Source organism: Chiroxiphia lanceolata, chromosome 7, assembly GCF_009829145.1.
Source record: "Chiroxiphia lanceolata isolate bChiLan1 chromosome 7, bChiLan1.pri, whole genome shotgun sequence".
Classification (NCBI taxonomy): Eukaryota; Metazoa; Chordata; class Aves; order Passeriformes; family Pipridae; genus Chiroxiphia; species Chiroxiphia lanceolata.
The window spans coordinates 6,458,788-6,473,516 of record NC_045643.1 but is presented as its reverse complement, the minus strand read 5'-3'; the positions used below and the strand labels follow the sequence as shown (position 1 = coordinate 6,473,516).

Below are 14,729 nucleotides of genomic sequence, written 5' to 3'. Positions count from 1 at the left end.
CAGCAGTGTCCTTGCTGTGGATGGGCTTTGCCGTAATAGTACTTTCATTCCTTAGCTCCCATTAGTGCCTTGATGAATAGTGGAAGATGTTTCAACAATTTTTTATGATTAAAAAGCAGCATCTTACCGTTACTTGGTCTCTGGTGCCTTTGCCCTGTTCATTATGCTTTGCCTGGGAGTAACAACAGTGATTTAAAGTTGCAACATCAACATCAGTCTCTGAACCTTGTGTTTTCTGGGAAGGGGAAGAGAGAGGATGAAGGAGGAAGTCTAAGTAGTAGGTTTTTTTCTTCTGACATTTCCAGACTGGCTGCTTGAAACTGTGATGCCTCACAGTGGTTAGACACATTTATCATAACTCTGACATTGAGTTCCTGGACAGGAACCCCCTGACAGCTGCTCTGGAGCACACCTGGACAGGGTTTGGAGACACCAGCCAGGCCCAGGGCACTCATTTGTGCTCCAGGTCCACTGCTGTCACTGGCACTCGTGCTAATGGCCTTAGTACAGAGGTCAAAGACTGCTTAGATATGAAGGCTGAATCACCTCCTTGTTAAACCCCTCAGCAGGATCAAGGCTTAGGGAAGCAAACACGTGGGCTTGCCTTCTGGCTGACACTGTGGATGGAGGCTGTGACTCTGAGATAGACCTTTTGGCAGGTTTGACCAACCACTGAGGCATCAAAATGGGGGTGTCAGTGCAGCAAACACCCCTGCACTGACACCCCTCTGTGAAAAAGCCTGGTATGTTCATTTCCTTTAAAGACTTGCTGATCCCACAAGCTCTTGGTGGTTAGAGGAGGTTTATCCTGTCACCTGAGGATCACAGAAATCAGCAGCGAGCCCGTCAGTCTTACCAGGCAGATGTGAAAGATCTTCAGCTGCCCGCATTTCACTTGCAAATATAAATAATCCAGCAGTGTAGGTCTCGCTGCAGCCCTGTTTGCCTTGGCAGTGTCCCATTGACGTGAATCAGAAGGTGGGAGCAAAAAGCACTGGAGGCTCATCCGGAGCCTGGTCTCCCCTCCGTCAGGGAACCTGTCCATGCAGGCAGGGTGATTTGGAGATTACTGGCACAGCCCACAGGCCTGACTTCGCTGGGTCCCTGCATTTTGAACAATCCTGCCTTGTTTCCTCACGTTGTGCCTTTGGGAACCTGCGTCTTGGGGCACTGGGCAGGAGTGACCTGGAGGGAGCAGCTGTGGCTATGTCCTTTACTCCTGTGGCTTCGCTTCCTTGAGAGGAAGGGAACTCCTGTGTTTCAAGCTGAGAAGCAGGAGATCAGTTCTTAAGCCTGCTGCATCTCTGCAACTTTTGGTAGGTCTCTGGATCACGCCATACCTGAGTTTCTAAGCTGTAAAATAGGGATAGAAATAAGGAATTTTTTAACAAAAATAAGGGCTTGAATAAATAAACAGCTGTAACTTGTGATGCTGTCACCACCACAAGGCTCTCATGTTGGTTTAAGCTTCAAGGCTTTCATTTAATACTGATAACAGTAAAAATGTTTGGTATGATATTAGTGATTGGAAACTTAGAAACTGTTTTTAATTTTAACATGTTTTTAATTTTTTTTTTTTTATTATTTCAGCAAATTCAGTAAAGCTAGAAATGCAAAGTGATGATGAATATGACAGGAAACCCCTGAGTCATGAAGATGAGATCAGAGCTCACGATGAAGGAAGCAGCCTGGAAGAGCCCTTCATCGACAATAACGAGATGGTGGATAACAGAAAGATCCAGGAGCTATCAAGCGAGGGAGGAATCCGGCTTCCGAATGGTAAACTGAAATGTGACGTCTGTGGCATGGTTTGCATTGGGCCCAATGTGCTAATGGTACATAAAAGGAGCCACACTGGTAAGCAGCTGAAAGAAAACCTGATGACTGCCTGTGGCGTCTGATGTTGATGTTACCTGACAACTCTTCTCTCTTCCCTTTTTATTCTTGGGGTTCCAGGAGGCTGGAGGGTGGGAAATGGGCTTCATTGGTTTTGTTCTCTTCCTGCTCCCCAAATTCTGGTGACGCTCTGTTTCTGGCAAGCATGGTGCTTCCTTGACTTTGATTTCCAGCCTTTTGTTCTTAAAAGCAGCACTAAAGTCTGGAAATTGCTTTTCTTATCGTTCTTGACCGGGGGCAAGATGGTGAGAGTCATTCTGTGGCATGGAAGGGGTGTGTATGTATGCGTGTGTGTGTGCATGTGCAAGACTTTTGAACCTTTAAGGTGAGTCTTAGATGGCCTTCCCTTGGAGGTGCTCACAGGTGGGCAAGGCCAACAGCTTCCTGGGGATCTCCCACCTCCTTTGCGAGTGGCTGGGCCTGGGATTAGCAAAGCCCACCGGGGGCACTCATTACTCATCCGTCCTGTTGCCAGGGTGGGCTTGCTGCTCACTGTGTGACAGCTCCATCAGGGAAACCTCACCTGAACCCCTCCTGGGCTCCCCCACACCAACCAGATACCATTCTGGGGGCAACTTTCTAAACTCGCTCTCTCCCAGCATTTGTATTTTTATTACCATTAGTATTACTGCTGTTTGGAGACCAAAACAGCTGACCAGGCTTGGGGGTGTGAGTTCAAGAGGTGGATGGAACCTTTGCAATGTGCTGATTGAGTGGTCTTTATGGCTTGAAAGATGAAGCCTTGAGCTTCAGGGAATTTTTGGGAGTTATGACTAATATGATACAATGGGATGCCCAAAAGGCTGGTAGTCTCTCCCCTCTGCTGAGGAGTGACCTCAGGTGGGAATGACAGTCACCTCCAACAGAAGTACAGGTGGTACCAGAAGACAATGCTCTCTGGTAGTGCCTTGGATTCAAAAAAGCACTTAAGCTTGTGCTTAACTTTTATGAGATTTAAGCACATGTAAGTCACCTGAACTGCTTCAATATAAGCTTAACTTAAGATACACACTTAAATCTTATTAAGTTTAAGCACGGGTTTTTGTGGTGAAGCCTCAGTGGGTGTTTGTTCTTCATATTCTTTGGACAAAGTGGAAGATGCTTTGCTTTTTATCTTTGTCTACTATTATTTAATGGGGTCAGAGACTCACACTGACTGAGACATCTGCAAAGATATAAAAAGTGGGGGGTTAAGGTAGAGAAAGAAAGACTTTAAGTAATTCCTTTGTAAACCTGGTAGATTGCAGTCAAGGATGCTCTTGATGGGCAAGAAATCAATAGAATTTCTGTACAGAGAATTAATAAATATATATTACACAGTTAATGCCCTGTATATAAGTTGTATTGATAATAACTTAACATAAGTGTATAATGCAAAGCATGGCAATATGATTTATGATGCAGTCCTGATTTTAGACAGGAGTTATGAGAGGGGAAAAGCATTAGCTGGAGAACCAAAGCTTTGATTAACAATTTGACATGCTATTGCTAGGAAATGGAAAGGGAAACGAGAACATAACAGGCTGAGTCCCCAACTTTCAACGTCCCGAAAAGTTTTCGTTGGTGCTTGCACATATCCGAGCATATGTACTGTAGGTGCATCAGAGTCCACGTATTTGAACTGCAGCAGCTAAACTAGCCCTGCCAAATTTAGATTTAGGTACCTAATTAAATGGTCTGCATTTTTTGAAATACTGAATAGCTAGTGACAAGCTGCCCTTTTCATGGTAAAGAAGACATGTAAATTCCAAGGGAATGAAACAAAATCTCATGTGTGTGAGGGCGAGACGGCCGTATGGGGGTGCATGGGCAGGAATTGCATAACTGGTAGCTTTTTCCTTGGGGCTACTGCTGGTTCCTCGTAGAGCTCTGACTCTTTTCCCATCAGAGCAGAGGAACTGGGATGTACTGTTCTATACAGATGATTTCAAGCATATAGAAATGGCATTTCTTTTAATGTGCAGCTCAGTGCTCTGCTCTCAGTCAACCAGTTGGCAAATTTTGCAGGGGATTTTTTTTCCCTCCACTTTGTTTTTTTTTTAATGTGTGCTGCTGCTTCACTGTCCACAACAGAAGGAGAAGTTTTCTTGGATTTCCACATCCTTGATTTTAAGGAGTATTTTTAACACACTGATATATATCTTTTAAAGTGCAGTATTTTAAAATATATTGCCACTTCCTCGGCAGCTGGGCTGGCCCTGGCTCTGGAATGAGCCCTGACCTGTGGGAAGGCTGGTTTTGCAGCCCAAGGGAGACCGGTGGAGGGAAGGGATGTTGTCCCCAATGAGTGGAAACGGATGACATTCTTCATCAGCTAATGCAACTGGCATGTGCATCCTTGCCTCTCAAAGCCAAGTTAAGTATGTTTTGGGAGCCGAGTCCTGCCTTACTGTCCTCTTTATTTGCACACAATCAAAGCATGGTCTGGCCAGTTGTTTGCATTGGCAAAAACTGAAGTCCTTTTCCCTTCCCCGAAAACCTGTCAGCATTCTATGTAAATCACCCAAAATCCTGTGGTCCATAGCGGAGGCTGTAATTTGTGTGTGTGCTGGGATGAGTGTGGCTTTCCTTGCACTGGGGATCCAGGCTTGGCAAGAAGCTGTGCCATATGGCTCTGGCTGCACTGTGTGCATAAAGGGGCACACTTTCCTCTAGCCAATGCTCATCTATTCTTGAAGAGCAGTTGTCTTTCCTGCCACATTATGGTAGTTCAGTCAAACAGGCATGGGGTGGGGAAAATAATCTGTGCCATGGATGAGGCCAGAGTAGAAGAGCTCAGTGTCCCATCTCTGATCGTCATGTGCTGTTGCCCCTTCCTGTGATATAGACCCAGCTGGGAATTTCCCATTTATCCTGCCTCGTGCACGTGGTGCAAGTGATGGTCTGATCCACCCCACCTCTGTCACGAAGCCCATGGCACTGCTCTGATTCTGCCAAACACAACATTTCTCTGAAAAACTGATAATAGAGGTGAAGAGTTTTTATAATCTTCATGGGCATCAGGAGAACACCTCTCTATTTATTTGTCATTGCTGACAGAAAATTAATAAAATGCTCAGTGTGGGAATTAAGCATTATGCACTCCCTGTGTTAGTGAGCAGGGTAACTCCCTGCCTCATGTGCCATGTCCTTGTGTCAGACAAACAGCACGTGTCAGGTTTGATTTATTTTCCTCCTTTCCCATGATATGTTCTTTTGGTCCAAACTTCATATTCCACAGCACATTGCCCAAGTTGCAGCATCTTTAGCAGAGTTTTATGTTACAGGAGGTGGCTGGTCACATAATGTTGCCACTGGATACTCCAAGGGTTTTTGCTTGGGGATGTAGATGGAAAGGCAGAAGAAAATAAGGTCAATAATCCAGATTTTCTGAGGTAACAGAAAGGAACTTTAGTGATTTCTCACCTCTTTATGCTGTCTGCTAGTGGACTGGAATGAAAATTTCCTTGCTCCTCATTTTTGGTAAAGCAGAAACCATTTGCTGGTACAGCTATGCTGCTGCCTCTGTGGTCTGCGAGGTCCACACAGTGTTCTCCCCTGTGCTGTGAATTTTGATCTTTCTTTATACTTCTTTTTCTCCACTGTAGTATCCATTTCTTTATCTAATCCACTGCTGGATTTTGAAGTACTTTTTATTTTTAAGGGAGGGCTGGGATCACAGAATCACAGAATGGTTTGGGTTGGAAGGACATTAAGCTCATCTTGTTCCAACCCATGGGCAGGGACACCTTCCACTAGACCAGGTTCCTCCAAGCCCCGTCCAGCCTGGCCTTGAACATTTCCAGGGGTGAGACATAGACATTTTCTCATCTTCACTGTTTTAAAAAGGCGCAGAGGTGAAACATTTCCTCTGTGTGGATGCAGCGGGTAAGCGGCAGAGTAGAGCCGGGTCCCTGGGTACTGGGCACGGCACAGAGCCAGCGGGGATGTCAGCCTTGCCCCATCCTCACCTTGGGCTGCTGGTAGGTTATTTTTAGGCTTTTTTGGGGGGTGTTAACTGCAGGAGGGTCTGAAATCTTTGCTTGGACTCAACGTGCACTTTAGTGCCTGAGTCAGTTAAATGAGTTACATTGTGTGCCCATGAGGGAAATCTTCAAGTTCTGTCGTAGTGTCCGTAGTGTTATAACTGAACATATGCAACCCTGGAAGTCTGAATGTAATTTGTTTTTTTATGCAGAGTTCAAGTTTGTGGGACACAATTAATAAATGAGGAAAAACCCAGCTGTGCTGTTCCATAGTAAAGACTTGTATGCCTAAAGCAGCTAACCAGGAAGAAATTTAAACAAATGGCCATATTAACACATTGCAGTGAACTCCATTGGTCTGCCTCTCTTATGTTGTTCACAGAAAGGTTATATTTGGTTTAATTTCTAATTTGTCACCTCGTGCAGGCTTCCTGTCTGTAGCAATGTGAATCGATTTGGCACTGAATCAAAAATTGTAGGACTGAATTTCTGAAATTCATATTTTCTACTTAGGTTTTGAAATCTAGCCTTTTGAAAAGCCTCATTTTCTACTTAAGCATAAGGAAGGGGAGCCGAGATTTTTGAAATCGCTCTCTGCAGAAGACCCTTTTTGCTTGCAGTACTCAGTAACTAAACTCTTCTGATATTTTTGCCAGTTCACTTAAAAGATTTTTCTGCTGTAAGAATGTGGTCATAAATTTGCAAAGAGGACACTTGGAAATCACCCAGGATTTCCCAGGAATTTTTCATGAGAGATTTTGTCACTACTTTTTTATAATAAATTGCCCTATCTGGCAGCAGGTTTTTCCCAACAAAAAAACCCTACTAAAATCACTGATTTTAAAGTGATGTGCAGCCTGTTAAGTGAATCAGGTAGAACAGTAAGTAGGTATGCAGGCTAGCTGTGGTCCCTGGAATAACAAATACAGGACAGGAACGGAGCAAAGTCTGCTGCTCTGTGTCTCACTTGGGTAAAGGCAGGTTGGAACTCGCTGCTGTCAGTGTGTTGGGAGCACAGCTAATATTTCATTTGTGCTCCTGGGGCAGAGCAGAATCAGAGCAGTTGGAGCATCTGATGGATCAGGAGAAATGTTTCGTTTTAACTGAAATATTAACAAAAAGCATGCTACAGAAAGGTGAAAATCAGTATTATTAGTAAGAGCAAATACTTTCTGATGGCAGCACGGGCACTGTAATTTTATGTTAAGAGACTGGAAAGAAAAAATCCTGTTTGAGAAGTACCTAAGCTACACTTTGCATATCAAAAGTATGTGCCGCACAAAAAAGACTGAGATCTCAGATATACGTTTAGCCAGGACAGATACTGAAGTCCCACTGGACCTGGTTTTTATGTAGGACTGCTGCTTTAGGAATAACTAGGCCTTGATGATAATGAGAACTAGTGCAGTAATTCGTGAGTCTCTCCGTTTAATTTCAAAGGGACAAAAGTTACCAGTCAAGGGTTGTGAAAATCTGAGTCTCCTTGGTTGCCAGGTCTATGGGCTCTGTGTCCTCAGTCAAATTTCTGTTTTGATACAGAAAACATTATTGCTTTGCACCGAAAATATCAGTGTTTTGCACTGGTCTGAGATTCGAAGAAGGGTAACTCATACCGAAACTTCTGCGCAGCACTTCCGCGCCGAGGCGGGAAAGGAGTTATTGTGCAGGGAAGCTTCCAATTAAGCAGAAAAAGGAGTTGGTTTGCTTTTTGAAATAACATTTGACATATGTGAAATCAATTAGTAGGAATTTAACAGTTCATTTGCCTGGTTTCAGTTCTTATCAGGCAGACAGTGCTCGTAGCTTGTGCTGTGGAGTCTCCCACCAGATGCCATATATTTATGATGCTATGAAAGGCCCATGTCTTGCTTGCCCTGACTTCATGGGTCCAGTTCACCTTTCATCTCACAATTTGTTTGCACAACAGCAAGTTAACCTATGTACTTTAGATACTGGTGTAGCTCAAGAGTAGTAATATTTCATTAATATTATTCATTATTATTTTTTCTGGAGGAGACAATGAACTGTGAGGTTTCAGGAGTATTTTACTTAATTTAGAAGTAAATATTTGAAATCACAGCTTTTAACTAATATTTTGTTTAACTGTAAAATTATAAAACCCCATGGATGTATTTATTTATTAATGTAAATATTCCCTGGCACAAACCCCTCTTGCAAAGCCTTTAGGAAAGGTAATACTTGGCAGCTCTGGTTTACCTTGCCTAGCCCATTCCTGAAGTAACTTTAGATAATTAAATTCCCTGTGTTGGAGAGCAAGGCTTTTAAGGCATTCCTGGTTTTGTCCGGCTTTAGATTCTAAATCTGCAGTTGAAAAGAAACATCTTTTTTGTTTGGTTAACTGTTCCTCCCCCTCTTGCCACCCTGAAAGTCTTTTTTTCCTGCCCCCCTCTCTCTTTTTTTCTTTTTTTCTTTTTTAATCACTAAGGTTGGAGGCTTTTCTGCCCTGGTTTAGCTCAATAATAGAGAAATGTTTAATACTTAAAGTAGGCTAAAAATATTTTGCAGTTATGTTGCAGTCACATAGTTTCTAGTGCTGCAAAGCAAAAAACTCGCTTAGTCACCTTTCGGTGGAGTTCTTATTTTAATAAATCTGTGTAAGTACATAGAGTCAAGCAGTAAATACATAGCTATAAATGGTGGGAAATGCACTGTGCTTATAATTGTCGTTACCCTCTTGTAGTTGTGTGTGCCACCTTTAATAGGTCTGTATTTTCTAGTATGTCCCTGCTACCATCACCTTCAAAGACAGGAAAGCATTTTAAATGCAGTCAGGGACTGTCACATGGAGAAAAAATGTGCTTAGAGACTTTTTGTGAGTGGATGTTTAATTTGAAGTATGACTGATTTTAGCTTATAAAACCCTTTAGTTTTCACAGAAGAGTAAGGGAGGTGAGTAAGGACATCAGGGTTGTTATTTTGTAACTAGGAAGTAATAATACTGGAGAACAGCTTACAAAGTTACCAGGAAAAGGCAGCAGGAGAAATAATTCGAAGGCAGCTTCTCAAGGCATTGAACTGATAAAGAAGGCTTGTTTGCTAGTGTCTGGAGTGGGCATCAGACAGCACAGTTCTTGGAAAACCAACAAAATCTTCTTGCTATTCAGTCTTTGCTTCTCTTTGTGCACTCTTCTATTGGATAATGACCTCTCAGATTAGCTGTGCTAAATGTAAAAGCTGCTAATCAATAGCACGAAGGTGTGACCAAAATTGCATCCCACAAGCCTACAGCTTAAACAAGGAGCTGGAATCGAATGATTGGACGAAAGTGTAACAAACAGATCAAAGCAGCTATTTACCCGGAATGAAGCCAGTAGGAAAAATGAATTCATGCTGGCTTTAAATAGATACAAAGGTTATTTAAGGTAAAATGTGCTGTTGGAGTCTCTTGTGAGAGAGGAGCAGACTATGGGTGATTTTGTGGTGAGTGTTTTCATGTCATCTTGGCCACTGAACTGTGTTGCAGTGGCTATTGAATTCCAGACCGAAGGCTTTCAGCATCTCTTGAGCAGCCAGTTTATTGAGGAGTAATACGCGCTCATATGAGGCCTCCAAAATGTCAGAGATAAGTGGGTGATGTAGTGGGTAAAACACAGTAACTGCACAGTTTTACATACAGCAGGAGTAAAAACTTCAACCTTGATAAGAAACGTGCTACCTTCTTTCATGTTGTCATCCTGAAACTAAAGCTATCATTCCAGAATACTCAGAAACGTGTCAAAGGAAAGGGCTTTGCCTATTTTCTCAGACAGCGAAAGCAAAACAGAAAAGAAGAAAAAACCCACGTATTTTTCTACTGCAGTCTCTTTACATATCTCTGTTATGGACATTCTGAAGTGATATAAAAGAAGGTAATGGCTAATCAGATCCTTTAAGTATGGTGTGGGAGTTTGAAAGGGAAACCACAAACTCTTTATCAATTCTAATGAGTTTGTGTTCAGTGTATTGGAAGAAGAGCTTTATACCGTGATTTTTTTTTTAAATCATTACTCTGTAATGTTCTTGATGAGATTGTAGGAACCTTGGTATCTTCTTGAGTGCTTCTTCGGTAGTCTCAGATATGATTTCCAGCTCCCACATGTGAAGTCAATTTGCAGAGGTATGGCACATACATGTCACACCTACCTTCTGCTGCCCTCCTGGCAGTGATTTAAACCACTGAGGCAAGAATTGCTTGTGGGCATCTGTAAAAGCACTTTTCCTTCCCTCTTTCCATTTGAATCTCCAGACATATTTTGGACTTCACATTAGACACAAGAACTACTTTGATAAAAGCATTTGGTCCAGCAAGGGAGTAATCACTTTAAAGCAATAGAGAAAGGCTTTGAAGAGATGTGAAAGATCACAGAATGTGTTTGTTTTTCACAAGATCTGTGCTTCAGGCCATCGAATTCAACCTCAGAAGTCCTACCGGGATTCGACCAAGGCTCTGTAATAGGTGATGCACTGAAAAAGTGGACAAGGTTGCTTACATCTGAAATCTGATGTTCAAGACCTTGTTGAAATGGGGCCCTACTTAGTGTAAACATGCTTCAAATGGAAGAGAATAGATTTAAATTAGATATGAGGAAACAATCCTTCCCTGTGGTGGTGGTGAGCCCCTGGCACAGGTTGCTCAGAGAAGCTACAGCTACCCCGTCCCTGCAAGTGTCCCAGACCAGCTTGGATGGGGCTCAGAGCAAGCTGGTCTAGAGGAAGGAGTTCCTGCCCATGGCAGGGGGTTGGAACGAGATGATCTTTGAGGTCTTTTCCAACCCAAACCATTCAGTGATTCTGTGTTCTAAAGCCCAGCTGCAGTAAAGCACTTGGGCAAGTGGCAGCACAGGTATATGCTTGTATTCAATTGATTTGCTCAACAGGACATAAACAGATGATTAGAGCTGCCCAAGAATGCTGGAACAGTCTGAGTGTCCTCAACAAATGTTGACATAGAGTACGGTTTTAATAATATTTCACAAAACCTGTGTGAGTTTGTCAGGGCTTTTCCTCTAAAAAATAATTACCAAAAAAAAAAAAAAAGTGGTTTTTGTCTGCCCAATCCCCACTGTCTAGAGCAAACATGAAGGTTTAATGTAAAAATAAGCTTTGGATGTGTGTGTGTGCGCATGTGTAAACACATGGGGTGAAGGGAGAGGGCGAGGTCTAGAGTTTCTGTTATTTTTTCATCAACTGAGTCTTTTTAATTTGTTTTATGTAGAGTGCAAACTTACTTGTTTCACAGTTTAATGGTGAAAGATTTTTCTCGATGTTTGCTTCTGCCCAAAGCTTGTGGGCCTGATCCTCACTTGTATCGATTCCCTTCGTGCCACTCTGGCAGTGCAAAACAGCCTTTAGAAAGGACTTTCAATTAAAGTATAATGCAAGCAAGAGCTTTGTTTTGAAGCAAAGACCTTAACACCTTCACTAAGGTCCAATTGTTATGATCAGTTCCAAATACTCATATGGATTGGACCTATACTGAAAATAAGTGCAAACCCATAGAGATAAATACTACAGAATCACAATTATGGATCTAAATTTTCAGCAGAGCTCATCTTTTATAAAGGATAGAACCTCTGAGGTGAGGAACTTTCAAGAAAATCAGGCTGCACTGATCACCTCAAGTAAAGATCCTCAAATCCCTATTAGAGGCTTTGCCCGTTGTGCAAAAGAAATGGCCTCTGACTGTAGCAAGTGCCGTGTGATGGTGGCAGTGGGGACTGTACCCATGTAAGAAGGCACTACTACAAAGAGCAGGATAATGGCCTCTGTGCATCCTCTGATGTGTCTTGACAGCTCTCTCCCTTCCCCTTCCCTTCCAGGTGAACGCCCCTTCCACTGTAACCAATGTGGAGCTTCTTTTACCCAGAAGGGGAACCTGCTGAGGCACATCAAGTTGCACTCTGGGGAGAAACCGTTCAAATGTCCCTTCTGCAGCTACGCCTGCCGGCGGAGGGACGCCCTCACAGGACACCTCAGGACGCACTCTGGTGAGCCCACCTTGGCTTCTCTTCCCAATTCTTCCTTCCTTTGTCACTACCGTCCCAGTGAAGCAGGTAGTGAAAATAACCGTGTGTTCCTGGTGGCTCTGGGTCTGTACCATCCTCCTCAGATAGTGCAGCTCTCCGCTTTGGGAAAGCCTTGATGTGAATCAGAAAAGCTGTGGTTCAGCCACACCTCTCCTTTTGTGTAACTGAGCTCCTCTGCTGATGCTATCACATTTCCCTCCGAATGTCTCCTTGGGTGTATCCAGGCTCCCCTGGCAGATTGTTTTGACGCTCTAGGCCCCAAAGTGGCTGTGAAATTCCAAGGATCAGAAAGGATAACTGTGAGCTCTTGGAAGCCTGCTTTGCAGTTCATACCCATTTCTTCATCTAATAAATGCCATATGCTGGTGGAGGTCAAACTTGTTCATCTTTCAAAAATGTCTGAATTACATTTTTGATTCAGTTACTTCTTGCTGTAGAGTCCTAATTCGTGGCAGCTGCAGCAGCCACCCTAGAGCAGAAGGTGGTCGAGAGAGATTCGATTTCTCTTGCCTTGTTCAATGATAGTATCTTGTCTCTATCAAGTCTACTTGATGCAGTTGCTTGATATGTTGCAGAGAAATACGCACACATAACTGCACTCTGGTAGTCACATTGGAGCTCCCATGATCAGGATCAGATGTGGTTTTAGTCCCTGTGCACCAAGGGGCTGCAGTCTGCCCACTTACTCATCTGTGTAGGACTCCCGAGTAAGATCTTAACTTGCCGTGCTTTTTATCTCCTAGAATGTTCTACTTGTGTGTTCAGGCCATTTATAAGGGGCTGTGTTTTTCATTGTTGAATGAGCAGAGATAATTGGACTGGTTACAAGTGACAGCATTACAGATGAACTTCTTTGAGTTGTTAGCGAACGTGTGACTGCTGAAACACAGTGGCTGGAGTGCAGCTGCAGACAGAAATCCTGCATGAGCTTCCTGACTCTTCCTGTGTATTTCTCCTGCAGGATCAACCTCACTTCATTAGAAGTTTCTGTTTTATGAGCAATAAGTTGGACTTAGGATACAGAGTTGCCTTGGCATTTCCAAGAATAGGAAAGGATAAGCTAGTAAGCTTCTCCAGGTAAACTGGGGAGTATGCAGGAGGCTGTATTGGTAGAAAGTGCTTACAGAAAGCACTGGATGAGCATCCAAAGGAGTGCAGGTGTGGGAGTGAATTGCTTGAGTTGTCAGCTGAGAGGATTTGATCTGGAAGTCAGAAGGGAAAATGTCTGTGGAAGTGTGAGGTGCAATTTTCACACATCTGACCATAACTGTAGTTTCAAACTTGAAATTTAATAAAAACCAAAGCACGATAAAAATGTTCACAATGAAAATTAAAATGGAGTTGTGACAAGAAGTATCCCACATTACAAAATGTAAACATTGCAGTTGAAGATTTTTTTCATCATATGAATATGGATTTTGTTACCTAGATAGTGCCATTAATAGAGGTTGTTCTTCCTGTATGAAAAGCACATGGCTGATGGCTCTACTTTTTGCGTGAGGATGAAGTGTAGAGGTGTGGGATTTTCCGAAGGCACCTAAGCTGCTTAGCACGAGTTCCGCTGGAGCTCCTTCCCTAAGTGACTTAGCTCGCTGACTTAGCTGTGTTCAGCACTGCTCAGTTTGTGATTTTATGCTTTGTTTTCCGTGGAGAAAGTGTCACCCCCTAAGCACTTAGCTACAGCAGCTTTCAGCAGAAGGCCAGCAGGAACAGACAGGTGTTCCCAAAATACTCTCCAAGAGTAGGGCTCACAGATGAAGAGTTAAAACTTGGATTATTACCCTAAAACCTAAATTCTACATGAAAGTGAAATGCCACTCTGGACGTGAGCATGGTGCCTTTCTGTCCCTGCCATGTAGACAAGCTGAGTTGGCTTATGCACACCTATGTGAGCCTGGATCGTGGAAAAGATGGGTAGATGTTCCCTAGAGACTTAAAACAGTTTCATATCAGTGTACTATAAGAGCACTCTCTGCTTTAATAAAGCACACATCAAGGTCTGTAAGTAGGCCTGGAAGGTACAGCAGATCTAGTAACTGCATCCAAGGTCTTTTCCAACCCAAATAATTTTATGATTCTGTCAATGTTTACATCTGCTACTTCTGATCAGAAAAGGAGGTATCAGATAAAGTATAGAAAGAAGAGGTTGAAAACTGTTTTGAAATATGAGACTTCAATCAGGTCTCATTCTTAATATCTAAATTGAGGTGTCTGAATATATTTTTATAATTGTAAGAGGAGAGCTCTATAGATCAGATCCTCAGCTGATATAATCTGGAATTATATCCCCTAAGCAGGAAAGTACTTCTGTTTTGCACCAGTTGAGAATCTGGCATGTGTCATTATAAATGCAAGACCAATTTCTTTTTTATGTTGTACGTATGTCCTTTTCCTCTTTAAATAGGAGAGTGCTCTTAATAAAAAAAATAAAACAATTCCCCGAAAAACCAAACAGAAATCTCACCAAAGCAAAACTCTTTTCTCCTTCCCAAGAAGGTCTTAAACTACTGTGGAAGGCAAATTGTGCAAGAAAGGAATTGAAGAATTTTATTAGATCCTCTTTTTTTCTCCCAGCTAGTTTGATTTGTGGATTTTAGAACATTTTGTGTCACCACTTAAGTCAGTGGTACCCTCTCACTACTGCCAGTGTAGTCAGTTTTTCCTCTTCTTAATGCAGAGTTTTCATATAGTACAACAGGAAAGGTGAAAAATAAGGAAATGTAATTGCAAACAGAAATTAGCAGAAGCATCTCTGAGATATTTCAAATAGCTGATACTACCCGTTAACTTTAAAAAAAAAGATAGCTTTTTTTGTTGTTGCTTTGGGTGAATGTTTTGTTCA

General features: G+C 42.6%; 1 protein-coding gene across 8 annotated transcripts in view; it reads left to right on the top strand.

Annotated features, from left to right (window-relative positions):
* The window catches only part of IKZF2 (IKAROS family zinc finger 2), a 119,441-nt gene that overhangs the window by 60,101 nt on the left and 44,611 nt on the right, over positions 1-14,729 (top strand). For 5 of the 8 annotated variants that reach the window (XM_032693472.1, XM_032693468.1, XM_032693470.1 and 2 more), the window contains 2 exons: positions 1,591-1,857; positions 11,681-11,848. In XM_032693472.1, coding sequence (XP_032549363.1) covers positions 1,591-1,857; positions 11,681-11,848 — 435 coding nt within the window. The remainder of the gene's footprint in view (positions 1-1,590; positions 1,858-11,680; positions 11,849-14,729) is intronic. The other 3 variants (XM_032693473.1, XM_032693469.1, XM_032693471.1) reach the window with 2 other exon arrangements.